The 14317-nt window shown below is 44.1% G+C and overlaps 1 protein-coding gene across 1 annotated transcript in view; it reads right to left on the bottom strand.

Annotated features, from left to right (window-relative positions):
* syde2 (synapse defective 1, Rho GTPase, homolog 2 (C. elegans)) overlaps positions 1-14317 on the bottom strand; it is a 55122-nt gene that overhangs the window by 16936 nt on the left and 23869 nt on the right. Inside the window, exons 4-5 of the mRNA XM_056414672.1 lie at positions 9576-10717; positions 2265-2391 (exon numbers count right to left, since the gene is read on the bottom strand). Of these exons, the coding sequence (XP_056270647.1) occupies positions 2265-2391; positions 9576-10717 (1269 nt within the window). The remainder of the gene's footprint in view (positions 1-2264; positions 2392-9575; positions 10718-14317) is intronic.

Here is a 14317-nt window from a genome sequence, read left to right as displayed (position 1 = left end):
CTTTCACTACCGTTGGCGTTTAAATCAGCCGTGTGACGCGCCGGCCCTCTTAGCTCCTCCGTCTGCCGCTCGCTCGTCAGCCTCGAGTCGGACTCATGCGCTCCATTCGAAAAGCCACAAACGCAGCCTTTATAATTCGAAATACGTCGACGATAAAAATAACACGAGGCGACACTTTCACTTCAGTTATGAATTCAGAGCGTGGGAGCATTTTTTTTCTTGAAACACGAGGAGATTACGTTTTTTTTTTTTACTGTTAACTGAGTAGAACGAAGGTCAGTCCAAGGACACATTTCTGGACAGTATGTTTTTCAGACTGAACCCATGATTATGTCCCAGATGAACTTTTTGTTTGCAACATGACCCTCTCATCTGCCCCCCCCCCACACGCCTCCGTCCTCTTCCACTCACTCAGGCACATCTGCGCAAACAGCAGCTCGCTTGGCGGAGCAAATTTGAGGCAGCGAGCAAAAACCAACAAGCCGCGCTGGTGGCGGGCCCTTTTTTTTCTAACCCGCTCGACTATTAACTGTGTTCTTTGGCCTGCCGTGCAAATGCGAGCGGATCAAAGCAGGCATGATAGGACGACGCCTATACGGGGGCCTCTTCCCAAAACCAACAGCAGCTCCTACAATGCACAGGGGTGGCTCCGTTGGTCTTCCTCTTCTTTTTTTTGTGGGAGAAACCAAAAAATCATCATCAAGTTATTGAAAAAAAGTTAACTCCCCCCCCCCCCCCCCCCCCGCTGGACTCATTACTCAATCCCATGACACGGCTGTTTTTGTAAACTAGAGACTCCGTGAGATGTGCCACAACTCACTATTTCCATTTTTCAAGAGACTGCAACTCACAGGAGTCTAAGTGGCATTTAAATAACACATTGAGAGTATTAAAACTTTCATCACTACCCGTGTGAGCAATAAAAACAACTTTCACACTGCCGTCGTTAATCAGACATTAACCAGACGCCGGCGTCTTATAAGGGATAATAAAGAGCATGTCTCAACCACGAACCTGAAGGAGAAAGAATGACCTGAATGTACAGCGTTGGTTTGAATGTGTGTGTGTGTGTGTGTGTGTGTGTGTGTGTGTGGGGGCCATTGTCTCAGGCCTCGGCTGAATGCTGGAATGCTTTTACTACAAACAGCCGACTCACACGCGTACACATGTGTTGACCTACCTGCAGAGGACATGCCGGCCTCTTTGTTTTATTATTAATGCAGATGTGCAATAAAGAAACATTACGTTTCATTATTACCATAATGGCAAATGTCTAAAATAGAGTACATAGAAGCTTAACAATGTTTGATGATATTGATGACTGTTTGCTGTCCTGGCTCCTCATTGGTGGAACGAGCTCCCCGCTGACATCAGGACGGCAGGAAGTCTCGACATCTTCCGCCGGAAACTAAAAACACATCTTTTCCGACTATAGCTTGAATAAAAACAGATGAGCACTTCATTGGCACTTACTTAGGGTATTACTCTGTTTTTTTTGTAGTTTGGCTTTCTTTAAGAAATGTTACTTTCTTGTTTCGTGTTGTTCTGAGTTTGTATTCAAGGTTGAATGCACTTATTGTAAGTCGCTTCGGATAAAAGCGTCTGCTAAACGACATGGAGTATAATAAGGAAGTACAGTCAAGAGGGTAAAACAGAGGGACACCAACCCTCTTTGGGAAAGCCACCGAGTAATTATACATATATATATATATATATATACACTACCGTTCAAAAGTTTGGGGTCATCCAGACAATTTGTGTCTTCCATGAAAACTCACTTTTATTTTTCAAATGAATTGAAAATTGAATATAAAATATAGTCAAGACATCGACAAGGTTAGAAATAATGATTAATATTTGAAGTATTAATTTTGTTCTTCAAACTTCAAGCTCAAAGGAAGGCCAGTTGTATAGCTTATATCACCAGCATAACTGTTTTCAGCTGTGCTAACATAATTGCACAAGGGTTTTCTAATCAGACATTAGTCTTCTAAGGCGATTAGCAAACACAATGTACCATTAGAACACTGGAGTGATAGTTGATGGAAATGGGCCTCTATACACCTATGGAGATATTTCATTAGAAACCAGACGTTTCCACCTAGAATAGTCATTTACCACATTAACAATGTATAGTGTGTATCTTTGATTAATGTTATCTTTTTTGAAAAAACAGTGCTTTTCTTTGAAAAATAAAGACATTTCTAAGTGACCCCAAACTTTTGAACGGTAGTGTATATGTATATATAGTGACTGTGTTCTACCTGTGATGACGTTCACGTCGGGATACGTGTTCTCACACAGCTCCACGGCACAGCTGTCTCTTTCAAACGCCTCACGCAGCTCCTTCTTCACGGCTGCAGATCCACAGAGTCGGTAAAGACCCACCACCTGGAAATACACATGAACACACAAGTAGGTCAAGTCTACAAAACATCGGACAGAAAGGCATTTTCACAACCCAATCCATCAAATCTGCGCTCAGAAAATGTGCTGGACGGAAGTCAACGTGTGGGTTTGGTCTGTTTTAAAATACGGTAGAATATCGTGTCTTTTTGATGGGGCACTGGCTTAAAGCAGCACCACACCACCATTAGTATTCACTATTTAACATACCGTATATTCTACCTTTCATCTGCTTAATCATAGTTCTCTATATTAATAATTCCACATTTGTTGGGGATGGACCCATGCTCTGTTGCTTATCATGCTTTTATTTTTCAGATTTTCGTTTTTTCGTCCTGACCTTGGGGCTATTGGTACATTTTATTATTATTTTTATATATTATGTTATACAGATTGTAAAGCCCTTTCACATACAGTATGTGAGTGAGACAAATTGAACCGACTAGACCGAGACAGACTACAGAAGCACGTTTATTTTAAACCTCTAAAGTTAGAAAAACAAACCTCTTGCTGAACAAAAGTGATAAAGCCTCTGACATTTGTGTCAGCCGAGATAAGCTCGTGTTAATACCAGACCTCCCTTTGCAACACAATCGTGAGTGTACTGACGTATGCTGCGTTCACACCTTCTACTCGGGTGAGTTTGCTCGCCCGCCAATTTGTGGTTTATTCACGTCATTCGCGCTGTATAGGGGGCGTGGCTTATTTCCGTGGAAACAGTTATCATTTCTGCTCTCCACCACAGAAGAAATAACCACTATTTCTGCTTTATACTTGTTGTGGACATCCCGCGAACGTCGTAACATCTAACGCCCTCGTGTTTGGGTTCATGACATCACCCGTCGGCTCACACAGCTCGGTGACTTTCACCGACTACGTGTGAATGACTTCCGCTTCCAGCTACCAGAGTAGCAGCAGCCAGTTAGATTCACCAACGGCGGGACGTCAGAGATGACGGGCCGAGCGTCTCGAGAAGAGTTTCAGGAAACTGAAACAAGAACAGGAAAGGTTTCTTCCCCTCAGCGGTCAACAGCCTCAACTCTGCCCCACGTTGACAGCCCCCCCTCTCCCTATCCCCCCTCCCTTACATCATCGCCAACCTCTCTCCACACAATCCCCCAATCACACTGCACCTTAAATGTCTAAATATAGTCACTTGCACCTTTGGTTTGCTGTTTGCAAATGCTATTTATATAAATTTGTACATTTCCACTGTTGTCCATATCTGCACTGCATTTTTTGATTTATGTTATGCTGCTTCTTTGCACTCTCTGGTCAGATGTCAAACTACATTTCGTTGCCCCAGCGCCTTTTGTTTTGCAATGGCAATAAAGTTGAATCTGATCTGAATCTGATCTGATCAACGCTGATCGGCTTTCGCAACTCAGCGTTTGCAAATTTGCGTCATTGGCAACCATTCGCGAAAGACGTAGCGTGCATTGACTTTGCATGGGAACTACTCACGCAAGAATTTCGCACCGCGTTTGGTGTGAACGCAGTTTAAAGCAAAAATATACTCAAGAAGGATATCGTGTTACCTTTTCACTTCTATACGCTTTAAAGCAAGACTAACATGTTTAATAGTGGCCGGTTACACGATGATGGTAAACCGTCAAGTTAGCGTGACTCGGTAACTGTCGTGGTAAAGTTGAAATGAGCAACGCTGCTTATGAATTAGTCGTTTCGTCTTTCAAATGATATGCAGCCTGACTTTAAAACGCTGCTGTGCATAATGTTTAATACCTCTGTGCTTTTTTTCATCACTTGGTTTATTTGAAAACGACTAAAAGAAAGAATGTGCCGTGTTTTGCCAAACTAGACTCAAGAGGTGTGATTATAATGTCCCATATTTATGACTGACTAGATCAACACTGAGCGCTTCTAGAAAAAAAAGCGTTGACAGAGCCGCATTACAAATGGAAGCGTCACACAATAAACCATTAATGTTTCTTTATCTAATCCTCCCCGGTGCGACCCGAAAGAACTCTCTTCAACAACGTCCTCCAGATGCTGACATTTGATCGTTGAAACTTGGCACCGACGGTCTCCCTTTTTTTCGTTGGGATTAATCCTGGCTGCAGACATACCATAATTTCTTCTACATGTGTCTGTCTGGTATGTCGCATAGCAGAGCAACTGCTGCGGTTGCCCTGGTAACGCGTTAAGTCAGTGGGCTGTGAATGGCGGGTCGGGTCCAGTTGCAGACAAAAAACAAATACACACACACACTGCTGGGCCTTCCGGGCTCCAGCGTAGGAGCACTGTAACATCTCCCCACCGCACAAACACTATTTGTGAGCTCTCTGTCGGGTCCAGCGGAGCTTTCTGACCCCTCACGCGAGAGGCAGAGAGGACCTGAGATCAGGCAGGGGTTCGCCTTTGTGTGAGCGTAAAAAGAAGTCACATTGAACAACAAGTCCATTGAGAAAAGAAAACTCTTTGCATCCGAGTGCCGGCGGGGGGGGGGGGGGGAGAACAGCTGTAAGTTAAAAAAAAAGGAGGACGGCCGCGCAACACGACAGACGGCAGCCGCCAAGTCCTATATGCCGAATGAGGCGGACACAATGACCACAAGAACCCAACGAGTTCCCCGAGAGGAATGTGGAGTCCTCAGTGACTCGAGAAGGGATCAGTTGGGGGTTTATTCCCCTTCTTTTTGGGGGGGGTTCAGGATTAGCTTAAAGACTTTATAGAGACATGAAAGGATCATTTGAACGTATTAATACCGTTGAGAGTGTTTGACCGTTCAGCCCGCCAAGTTGTTGACATCCTCTACACACGACTCTTCTCTTTGATCACCTTTCTGACCGACGCTAGCGGGGAAATAATGATCCGTCGTCGACTTCGTGGCGGATCGCCTTTCTGGCATGGCTCCAGGACCGCCCACATAATGTACAGTGAGCAGGCGATAAGGAGAGCAGACGTAGATACACGCATTCCTAAGTCCACAACTACACAAAAAACACACAATGAGATCATCGACGATTATCCCGCGAATTGTTTTCTCAATTAAAATCAATAAAACGCCATGGTTTAAATGTTTCGTTTTATCCGGCCATCAGGCAGAAAACCCAAATATATTCAGTTCACGATCCCACAACACAAAGAAAAACAACAAATACAAACAAATGAGAAACTCGAATGACCTGTAGGTCACATTTACACACATGTTCGTAAAAAAACACAAAAAATACTTTGAATTATCCATTTTCATGTCGTCCAAGAGATTTCTGCCAGGTCAGATATGAATATATAAATAAAACGTACTTCTCATTGTTTGTTTGTTTGTTTTTCCCTTAACATGCTGAACATTGAGGGGAAAAAGCCTCTTGTCAGAATATCCAGCAAACCATAAGGAATTAAGTAAACCACAACTATTGAGCTGTACTATAAGAAAGACATCCGATTGTTATAATATATACAGTTTTATATAGAATTAAAACCCGGCCTCTCTTCTGCGTCAGACGCCACATAGAGCCCAGATATGGCTGCAGTCCTGTCACGTTTGAAAAGAGCCATTAGAAAAAATATATAAAATACAAGAGAGACTTGTGTTTGTAAGCCCAAGAGCCATTCCTTTCACCGATGGAGCTATTAATGCGACTGATTCAATGTCTGAAAAGGGCTTTAGTCAGCAGGTCATGTACTGCAGGCATTATGAGGGGTTTCCTGGGATAGATCCTTTTAAAACGTACTTCTTTTTAATGGGTCCTGAGTGCTCACGCACGCATAACTCCGGCCTCTCACACAGGCATTATTATGTGCAGCCTTTTCAAAACACTCACAATCACGCAGTGTCTCAAAAAGCTCGGAGAAGCCCCGAGGACGTTCATTTTCTAAGAGACTCCTGAAGAAGAAAAAAAAATAGAGTCCCCCATTTAAACATGCACATAATCATTTGTAAAGGCACACCGCTACACGTCTGGCCGCACGGCCTCCAGTGACACACAACCTGCAGAAATAAATTCCTCCGGGATCTGGTGTCAACCCCCCGGTCCTGACCTCTTGACCCCGCCTGCAACCTGGGGGAGCCCTTACACTCCATGTCGGACCGGTACTCTGTACACAAGTCTACTCTGCAGAGAGCGGCTAGAAGAAGAAGAAACCACCGTGAGGGACGGGGGTGTCTGATGCGGAGTAAAAAAAATTAAAAAGAGCCTAGAGCACAGGTGTCAAACACAAGGCCCGCGGGCCAAATCCGGCCCGCCGCATCGTTTTATGTGGCCCCTGACGGCTTCAAAGACATGTGATCACCTTTTCTTAAAGAAATTGAAGAAAAATTTCCCGTGCTTTTATTTTGAAGGTTTAAAATTAAATGGATTTATGTTGTAATATTAGAGACATTTTCTGACATACAATATATCAACACTCAAATAAACAATAATCAAAAGCAAAGAGAGTTATTTAACAATATGTTCGAGGAGCTTCTAAAGTGTTTCCGGCCCTTTGAGGGCGGCCATGATGCTGATGTGGCTCACGGTGAAAATGAGTTGACACCCCTGGCCTAGAGGGTTAGAAACTGAGGCAAACCAGGAGAGACAAAAACAAGATGGGAATGTCTATATGGCAACAATAAGGTAGAGTGAACTACATAAACATAAAGACATCTGAGCTCAAAGGTTGAGAACTATTGGTTTTGGCTATAAATAGCAGTGAAGTGGAATATTTCCTTCTTTCCAATTGGAATTTAAAAAGGTCTTCATGACAGTCATACTGTAAGCCTAAATAAGTATATATATATTTTTTTTAACAAAGGTTAAATGTTATTTCACACGTTTACAAAAAGTGCCCCTAATTTATTTTTAAATGCTCTTGGATTTCAGTCAGTGGGGGCAAAAAATATGGAAATGTCCAACCCTGACCGAAATGATTTAACGGTCTAGTCTATAAAAACTTTATCGACTACATAACGAATCAACAGATGATGAAAACAATCACAAGTTGGTACTCTACACTCGTGCATCACCAATTATGACATAAAAGCTCATTATCTAGAGACCTTTACCGTGATACGAGTGAATATATTCATTATCTCATGTCGGCTGTCTGCTGGACGCCCGGCATGCCGCGCTAGCGGCCAAGGGCGGGCGGGGTCCGATTTGACGGACGGGCTCTTTGTCGAGGGACCTAATGTTTTTGTCCGTTGGCCCCCAGGCACCCGCTTCTCCCTTGGCATGCCCCCCTAGGGTGATCAGTCAGGAGCGGTGGCCAAGACACTTTTACTGCCGCTGTCCCCGCTCTAATTAAGAGAAACGCCGGCGCCTCTCCCCGGGCTTCAAAGACTCCACCATCAACACCACGGCAGTATCTTAACTCCCCGAGTCTTTCTTCTTCTTCTCTGGATAAAAGAGGCAGCCCCCCCCCCCCCCCCCCCACAGGAAGGGCAATACATCTCTTCTGTCCATTCTGCTCAGGCCGTGTCGTCCAGCAGCGGAAGGAAGCTAATTGCTGATTCTCTCCGGTATTATTTCATTGTGAGTTTTTCGACTGCAGGCCGGATAAAATAAGACATTCGATCACTTTGAGGTCTGGGAAAGGATTTCAACTACTGTATTTCCCCCCTAATTTTTTGATTTATACTTCGCTCAGATATTTTCATCAAGGAGCGTTTGATACTTAAGACAAAAATAAGTTTTTATTTTAACAAAACTAAGCTATTAAAAAAAAAAAGAGTATTGGTTCAGTATTGGAACTGAAAGTATTGAATTGGCATCAATTTCACATAATAGTGTACCATAATAACAACATGGCAAATTTGTGCATTAACAAACTATTTTTGTCACTTTTTCGTTACAAATCATTTTTTTCATCAATATTTTTGCTGAGACTTAATCATAATAAACAACCATTTATAGAGCAAATATTCTAAATATTCCCTGTATGCACCTTCTTTTAATATTAAATATCCTTTTAAACTGAATGTGGTTGGGTTTTTAGACTGTCAGTCATGCTGCGTTCACACCAGAAGAGTTGCGAATAATCGCAACTCGCGTGAGTTTACTCGCTTTATTTGTGGCTTTTCGCATCACTTGCTTCATTCGTCGCTTAGAGGGGGCGGGGCTTATCTCCGTGGCTTTACTCCGTGGAAACAGTTACCATTTCCTTCATCCACCACGGAGGAAATAACCACTAGTTCTGCTTTATACTTGTTGAGGACATCCCACAAACGTCGAAACATCTAACGCCCTCGTGTTTGGGTTCATAACATAAATATCATATATAAATATATATTTATTCATGACATCACCCGTAGGCTCACACAGTTAAGTGACTTTTACCGACTACGTCTGAATAACTGTCTCTTCTAGCGCCACTAGAGCAGCAGCAGTTAGATTCACCAACGGCGGAGCAGCTCAACGCTGATTGGCTTTTGCTACTCGGCGTCGGGCGAATTTTTCGCGAAAGTTGAAATATTTCAACTTGAGGCGCGAAAATTCTCGTCTATCGCAACCATTCACGTCTGTACGTTGACTTTGCTTTATGGGATCTACTTCCGCGAAAATTCGCACACTTTTGATGTGAACGCACCTTTACACGTTCATTGACTTCGAGCTCACCTCATTGGCCATAATCGAGACACGCAACTTGGAAGCCCCCCTTAAAACAGGCCTAACCACGCCCCTGCTGCGTAAATTTGAAATATTTAAACTTGAGGCGAAAGAGGCGAATTTTCCACGCCACGCAATTCGCATCAAACGCGCCGACCTGCGGAAAATTTCGTCTATTGTAACCACTCGCGTCTGTACGTTGACTTTGCTTTACGGGATCTACTTCCGCGAAAATTCGCACACTTTTGATGTGAACGCACCTTTACAAGTTCATTGACTTCGAGCTCACCTCATTGGCCGTAATCGAGACACGCAACTTGGAAGCCCCCCTTAAAACAGGCCTAACCACGCCCCTAACCACGCCCCTGCTGCGTACATTTGAAATATTTAAACTTGAGGCGAAAGAGGCGAATTTTCCGCGCCACGCAATTCGCATCAAACGCGCCGACCTACGGAAAATTCCGTCTATCGCAACCACTCGCGTCTGTACGTTGACTTTGCTTTTCGGGATCTACTTCCGCGAAAATTCGCACACTTTTGTTGTGAACGCAGCTTCAGAAAAAAGCAATACATTTGAAGATAAGTCCTTCGGCATGTGTCTCCGCGTGTCGTCGGACTCACCTGGCAGCCTCTCTTCTCGATCTCGTTGATGCACTTGCTTATGAGCAGCGGCACCATCAACATCCCCGCGTTCTCCCTCTCCACCACCCGCCACGCCTCCACGCCAAACACCCGCGGCTCCCGGTCTCCGCCCGGCCCGCCGCCGTCCAGCGAGTTCTGCCACTGGTCCATCAGACTCAGCTTGACGTAGATCAGGCCCCGCGGCTCCAGCTTCACCGCCAGCTGGTGGCTACGCGTCACCCGGAAGAGCGCCGGCAGCACCACCGTGCCGTGGCAGCAGACGCGGTTGCGCCGCGGCATCGGCTCCCAGCTGAACACCACCAGCTTCAAGTGCTGCGCGTTCTCCAGCTCGATGTTGAACGTGTGGTCCATGTCCAGGAAGGTCGTCCGGCACGTGAGGAGGGCGGTGCGCGCTTTGTTGACCGAGTCCACTTGGATGGCGCAGTAGACGTCTCTGGAGTCGACCCGCGGAGGCTTGAGGTCCTCGGCGCCGTAAAAGTGCAAGCTCATCAATCCGGAGATGTACTGGCTGCACTTGGGCTGCTCCGTGAAGCTGTAATGGCGGAAGGCGTCGATGTCCAGCTCCGTGCCGTTGAGTTTAGAGCCTCCGCCCTCCACCTCCTTGCCTCTTCCCCCCTTCACCTCGGCGGAGCAGTGCTTTCCAGATTTGGCCACGAGCTCCGGGGAGTCCCCGTCACTGAGGTAGCCGCCTTTACTGGCCGCCTTGGAGCCGCCGTTGCTCTTCTTCTTGCTGAAGCTGTGCTGCGTGGACACGCTGCTGTCCAGGTGGTAGCGCGAGATCACGTTGCGGCTGGCCTGCCCGCCCCCGGACGAAGACGCCGATGCGGTTAAGCGAGGAGGGCCCGAGGAACGGGGGACGTTGTTGTTGTTTCGGGGAGAATGGGCTCTGGGCTCTGAATGGCCGCTTCCGTTGTTGCCGTTACTGCCGCTACTGCTCGGGGTGCCCTTGATGCTGAGTTTGCGGCTGAGCTCCGGAAGTTTCTTCATCTTCATGGAGATCTTCCTCACGGTGCGCGGGGACTTGATCTTGTCTGGGAAGGACCAGTTGATGGAGCTGCTTTTCTTCGCTGGATTTGGGCTGGAGGGTGGCGAGCTGATAGCAGGGGGCAGGTCAGGAACATCTAGAGAGGAAAAAAAGAGAAAAAAACGGATTAAAAAGGAGATCTGACTCTTAGTTAAACAACAATTTGGGCACTTTGGTTTCTGCCAACTGACCAATCCTTTTGTCATTTCATTCCTGGATATATTGTACTTGTGTGATGTGATGACTGGGTGTTTACTCTGCATGTGATGCTGGTGTGTCTACACACAGATGTACAGGATGTGTGTGTGTTTAGGTACATACTGTATGTAGACGTCTGGCTCGACGAAATGAAGTGACCTCTTTTTATGTATTTATTTCCCTGTTCCTCTAGGTGGGTGTACCAGTGGGATGGATGTCAACAAAAAGATGAAAAAAAAATGGAAATATCAGTTAAAGTAAAATGTTCACTGTGTTATGTACCTGTTAATATTTCCTAATAGAAAAACACATTCAAAAAGAGACGATAGTTGTTTTTAATATGCAAAACAACTGGAATGGCCCTTTACGGATATCAATGGCGATGCAAAAATGGTATCGTTGCCTCGTGATTTTTTTTTCACTAAAATAATATTGTCATTATCTACTAGCCAGAACTTGGCAAAGCATCTTTCTGACCAATAACCTTCTAATCAATACATATATTTTGTTACGGAAATATTCCTTCTTTTTTTTGCATTTTATTTTGTCAATTGATTATCATGGGAATCAAAACAATTATATATATTAAATTTTGTACCCAAATTGCTCATTTCCTTAATTTGTCTGTTTTCAAATGTCTGCAAAGTAAAATATCTCTATTTATATTTATAAATAAATGAGGGTAAGCTGCTGATGCGCCGTAGTGACTAACATGAGGGAGTTGCATACGTATATATAGCTATTTTTATATTACAAATAAATAATATTTTATGAAATAAAATAAAATGTTATATTACAAATAAAAAAATACAGAAAAAAGGAGATCCGATGAGATCTTCGGTTGACACTTTAATGGGGAAAGTTTCCACACTTTCACAGGCAAATTCTGTTGCAGGAAAAAAGGTTTTCGACGGACACTTTTGGATCCCTCCCAGGAACAAATGGAAGGACCAGTCACAAGCCCTCAAGTCTCGGTAATCACCGGTTGCACTAGACGAGCCTCCTCTTCCATGATTACAAGCAACTCTTCACATGTCCAGTGAAGGCAGACAGGAAAGACGAAAAACGAAGCAAAGTGCGCGCGAGCCACAATTTACATTCCCTCCGGGAAAAAACCGACACCCTCACGGCACATCATCGAGTGATAATAGGTTTACACGCGACAGGCGTAAACACTCGGGCGCTATATAACCCGGTTACAGCCTATATATGTAAACCTAGACGGTGATTTAGATAGTCAAAAAAAAATCTAAACATAATTCTTCCATGAGGGCCCCATTGTGGGCTTCATTCAATCAAACACCAGAGAAATTGAAGTGGAATGTTATTAGCTGGAGCCCCAAAGAATAACAGTGGTCTACCGTCCAAACAGCCCCAGCTTGCTTCAGGGTTGAGCTCGAGTTACTCAGTCATTATTCAAGTTGAAACAAAAATCATTTGGATTGGACGTCGTATGCGGTTCTCGCCTAACTAGACGTCTACAAACGTGAAATGTCAGGGTCTAGAGTTCCACGCGGGAGTGACAGCCATTGTTTAGTCTACGGGGTCGAGCTGCGACTTCAAGAGCATCGACGTGGATTTACAAACGGATCGCTTACCTAACGGGACCCTTTCTGCGGCTGTTCGTCCTCTACTGGTGGAAGGTGCGATACCCAATGGTGTTAGCTTAGCAGTTCATCAAAATCAGGATGTATGATGTGAATGAATGATCAGAAGTCTACAGTTAACCCCTGCAGCGCCAACGAGTTTGTGAAATGTCCATCAGCTGATGGTTTTGGTTTTTAAGGCCTTCACTACCATCGATACCATTTCGGGACAAATACGCCAAAAGTTTCAGTTCCAAGACTGAACCAATACTTTTTTTAAATAGCTTAGTTTTGTGAAATAAAAACGTATTTTTGTCTTAAGTATCAAAAGTTCCTTCATGTAAATATCTGAATGAAGTATAAATAATGAGTCAATTACAGTCAATACCGGCTATATTAATATTGGAATAACACTATACTGTATATGCAGTAGATCGCTGGAGATTCTGGCAAACTCAGCTCTTTATTTTATTTTTCCTCTGTATATTTAGTATTTTAGTATTAGTATTTAGTGTTGTGTTTTATATGTATTTTCTATTAATGCTCTGATTTTTGAAATGTCCCCACTGTGGGACAAATAACGGAATATCAAATCAAATAAAATAATTTAATTTAATTTAACTGATTTCAATCAAACTGCAGTATCACACCTATAATAATAATAACGCAGGAGACAGAGAGACACTATCAATGTCCAATTACTTGACTATATAATACTCTCAATAGTGTCTTTCAGCTGATTTGTTTTGGGATTTTTTTAAGGCCTTCACTACCATCGCTAACCTTTCGGGCCAAATTTCCACATTTAAAAAATCTATCCGGCGAGAAAGAAAACTAAGAGTTGGCATTGGAGCCAATAGAGTGATTAAAAGTGGAATTTGTCAAAATATGATCATCCTGCTATTTGACCAACGGGACGCTTGAGATGGCATCTCGGCGACATTTTGATAAGATTTGATCCATGGCTAACCTGCCTTTTAACCCTTGTGTTGCCTTAGGGTCATTTTGACCCGAATCAATATTACACCCTCCCCCCGCCTTTGGGTCATTTTGACCCGATTCAATGTTTCACCCTCCTGTTACCTTTATATTTACTAACATATTTTATCCTTTGGGTTCAATTTGACGCCAGCAATTAAAACCTCCAGAAAATTATTAGAATTAATATTGTTTTCCAAGTTTAAGTGTGAGGCACTTTATGTTTGTTTGTTGACTACTGAAAGAACACTGACATTAAACATTGAATGGGGTCAAATTAATCCTAAAGCGGGGGGAGGGTGTAATATTGATTCGGGTCAAAATGACCCTAAGGCAACACAAGGGTTAAAAAAAAAAGATTTGGCATAGATAGTAAACAAAACAAAAGTCCAGGACCCGATGAGACATCGAGACATTCAATATGCTGATCATCTTAATCCACGATTGTGGATTTCTCAATTCAATTATAAATGATTTTTCTTTCTTTTTTCTTCAATCAGCTGATTACTTTTCTGAATACGCCTGAGAAACAATAGAGTGATTAAATAAGAGAGAAAACAAAGAAACACAAAGGTGAAAGCAGAGGAGCGAGAGCTTGACCCTCGCCAACATCACCCAGCTCTATTTTCAGAGGTGGACCTGCCGAGCTATTCTGGGGGGAGGGGGGGCAAGTGAGGAAGAGGGAGGCAGAGGAGGTCCAACGGGATGGAGAGAAGGGTAAGATGGGGGAGGGGGGGGGCAGGAGCAGGCCAGGGTGTAGCCGGCCTGATGGGGGGGTGACAAAGGCGCCCCTTGTCCAGGCGCTCTGAGGTCTGGATGGACGACTGGAAGGTTTGGCAAGCCGGCTGGTGAATGTACAAACGAACACGGCTGTTCTCTCACATTCCTCCCTCCAGAACCATGTTTAGCCCCCCCCCCCCCCTTGGCTGAGTAGA

This window comes from Pseudoliparis swirei, chromosome 5 (assembly GCF_029220125.1).
Source record: "Pseudoliparis swirei isolate HS2019 ecotype Mariana Trench chromosome 5, NWPU_hadal_v1, whole genome shotgun sequence".
NCBI classification, from domain to species: Eukaryota; Metazoa; Chordata; class Actinopteri; order Perciformes; family Liparidae; genus Pseudoliparis; species Pseudoliparis swirei.
The sequence above is the reverse complement of the archived record's forward strand: the minus strand, read 5'-3'. Positions and strand labels throughout refer to the sequence as shown.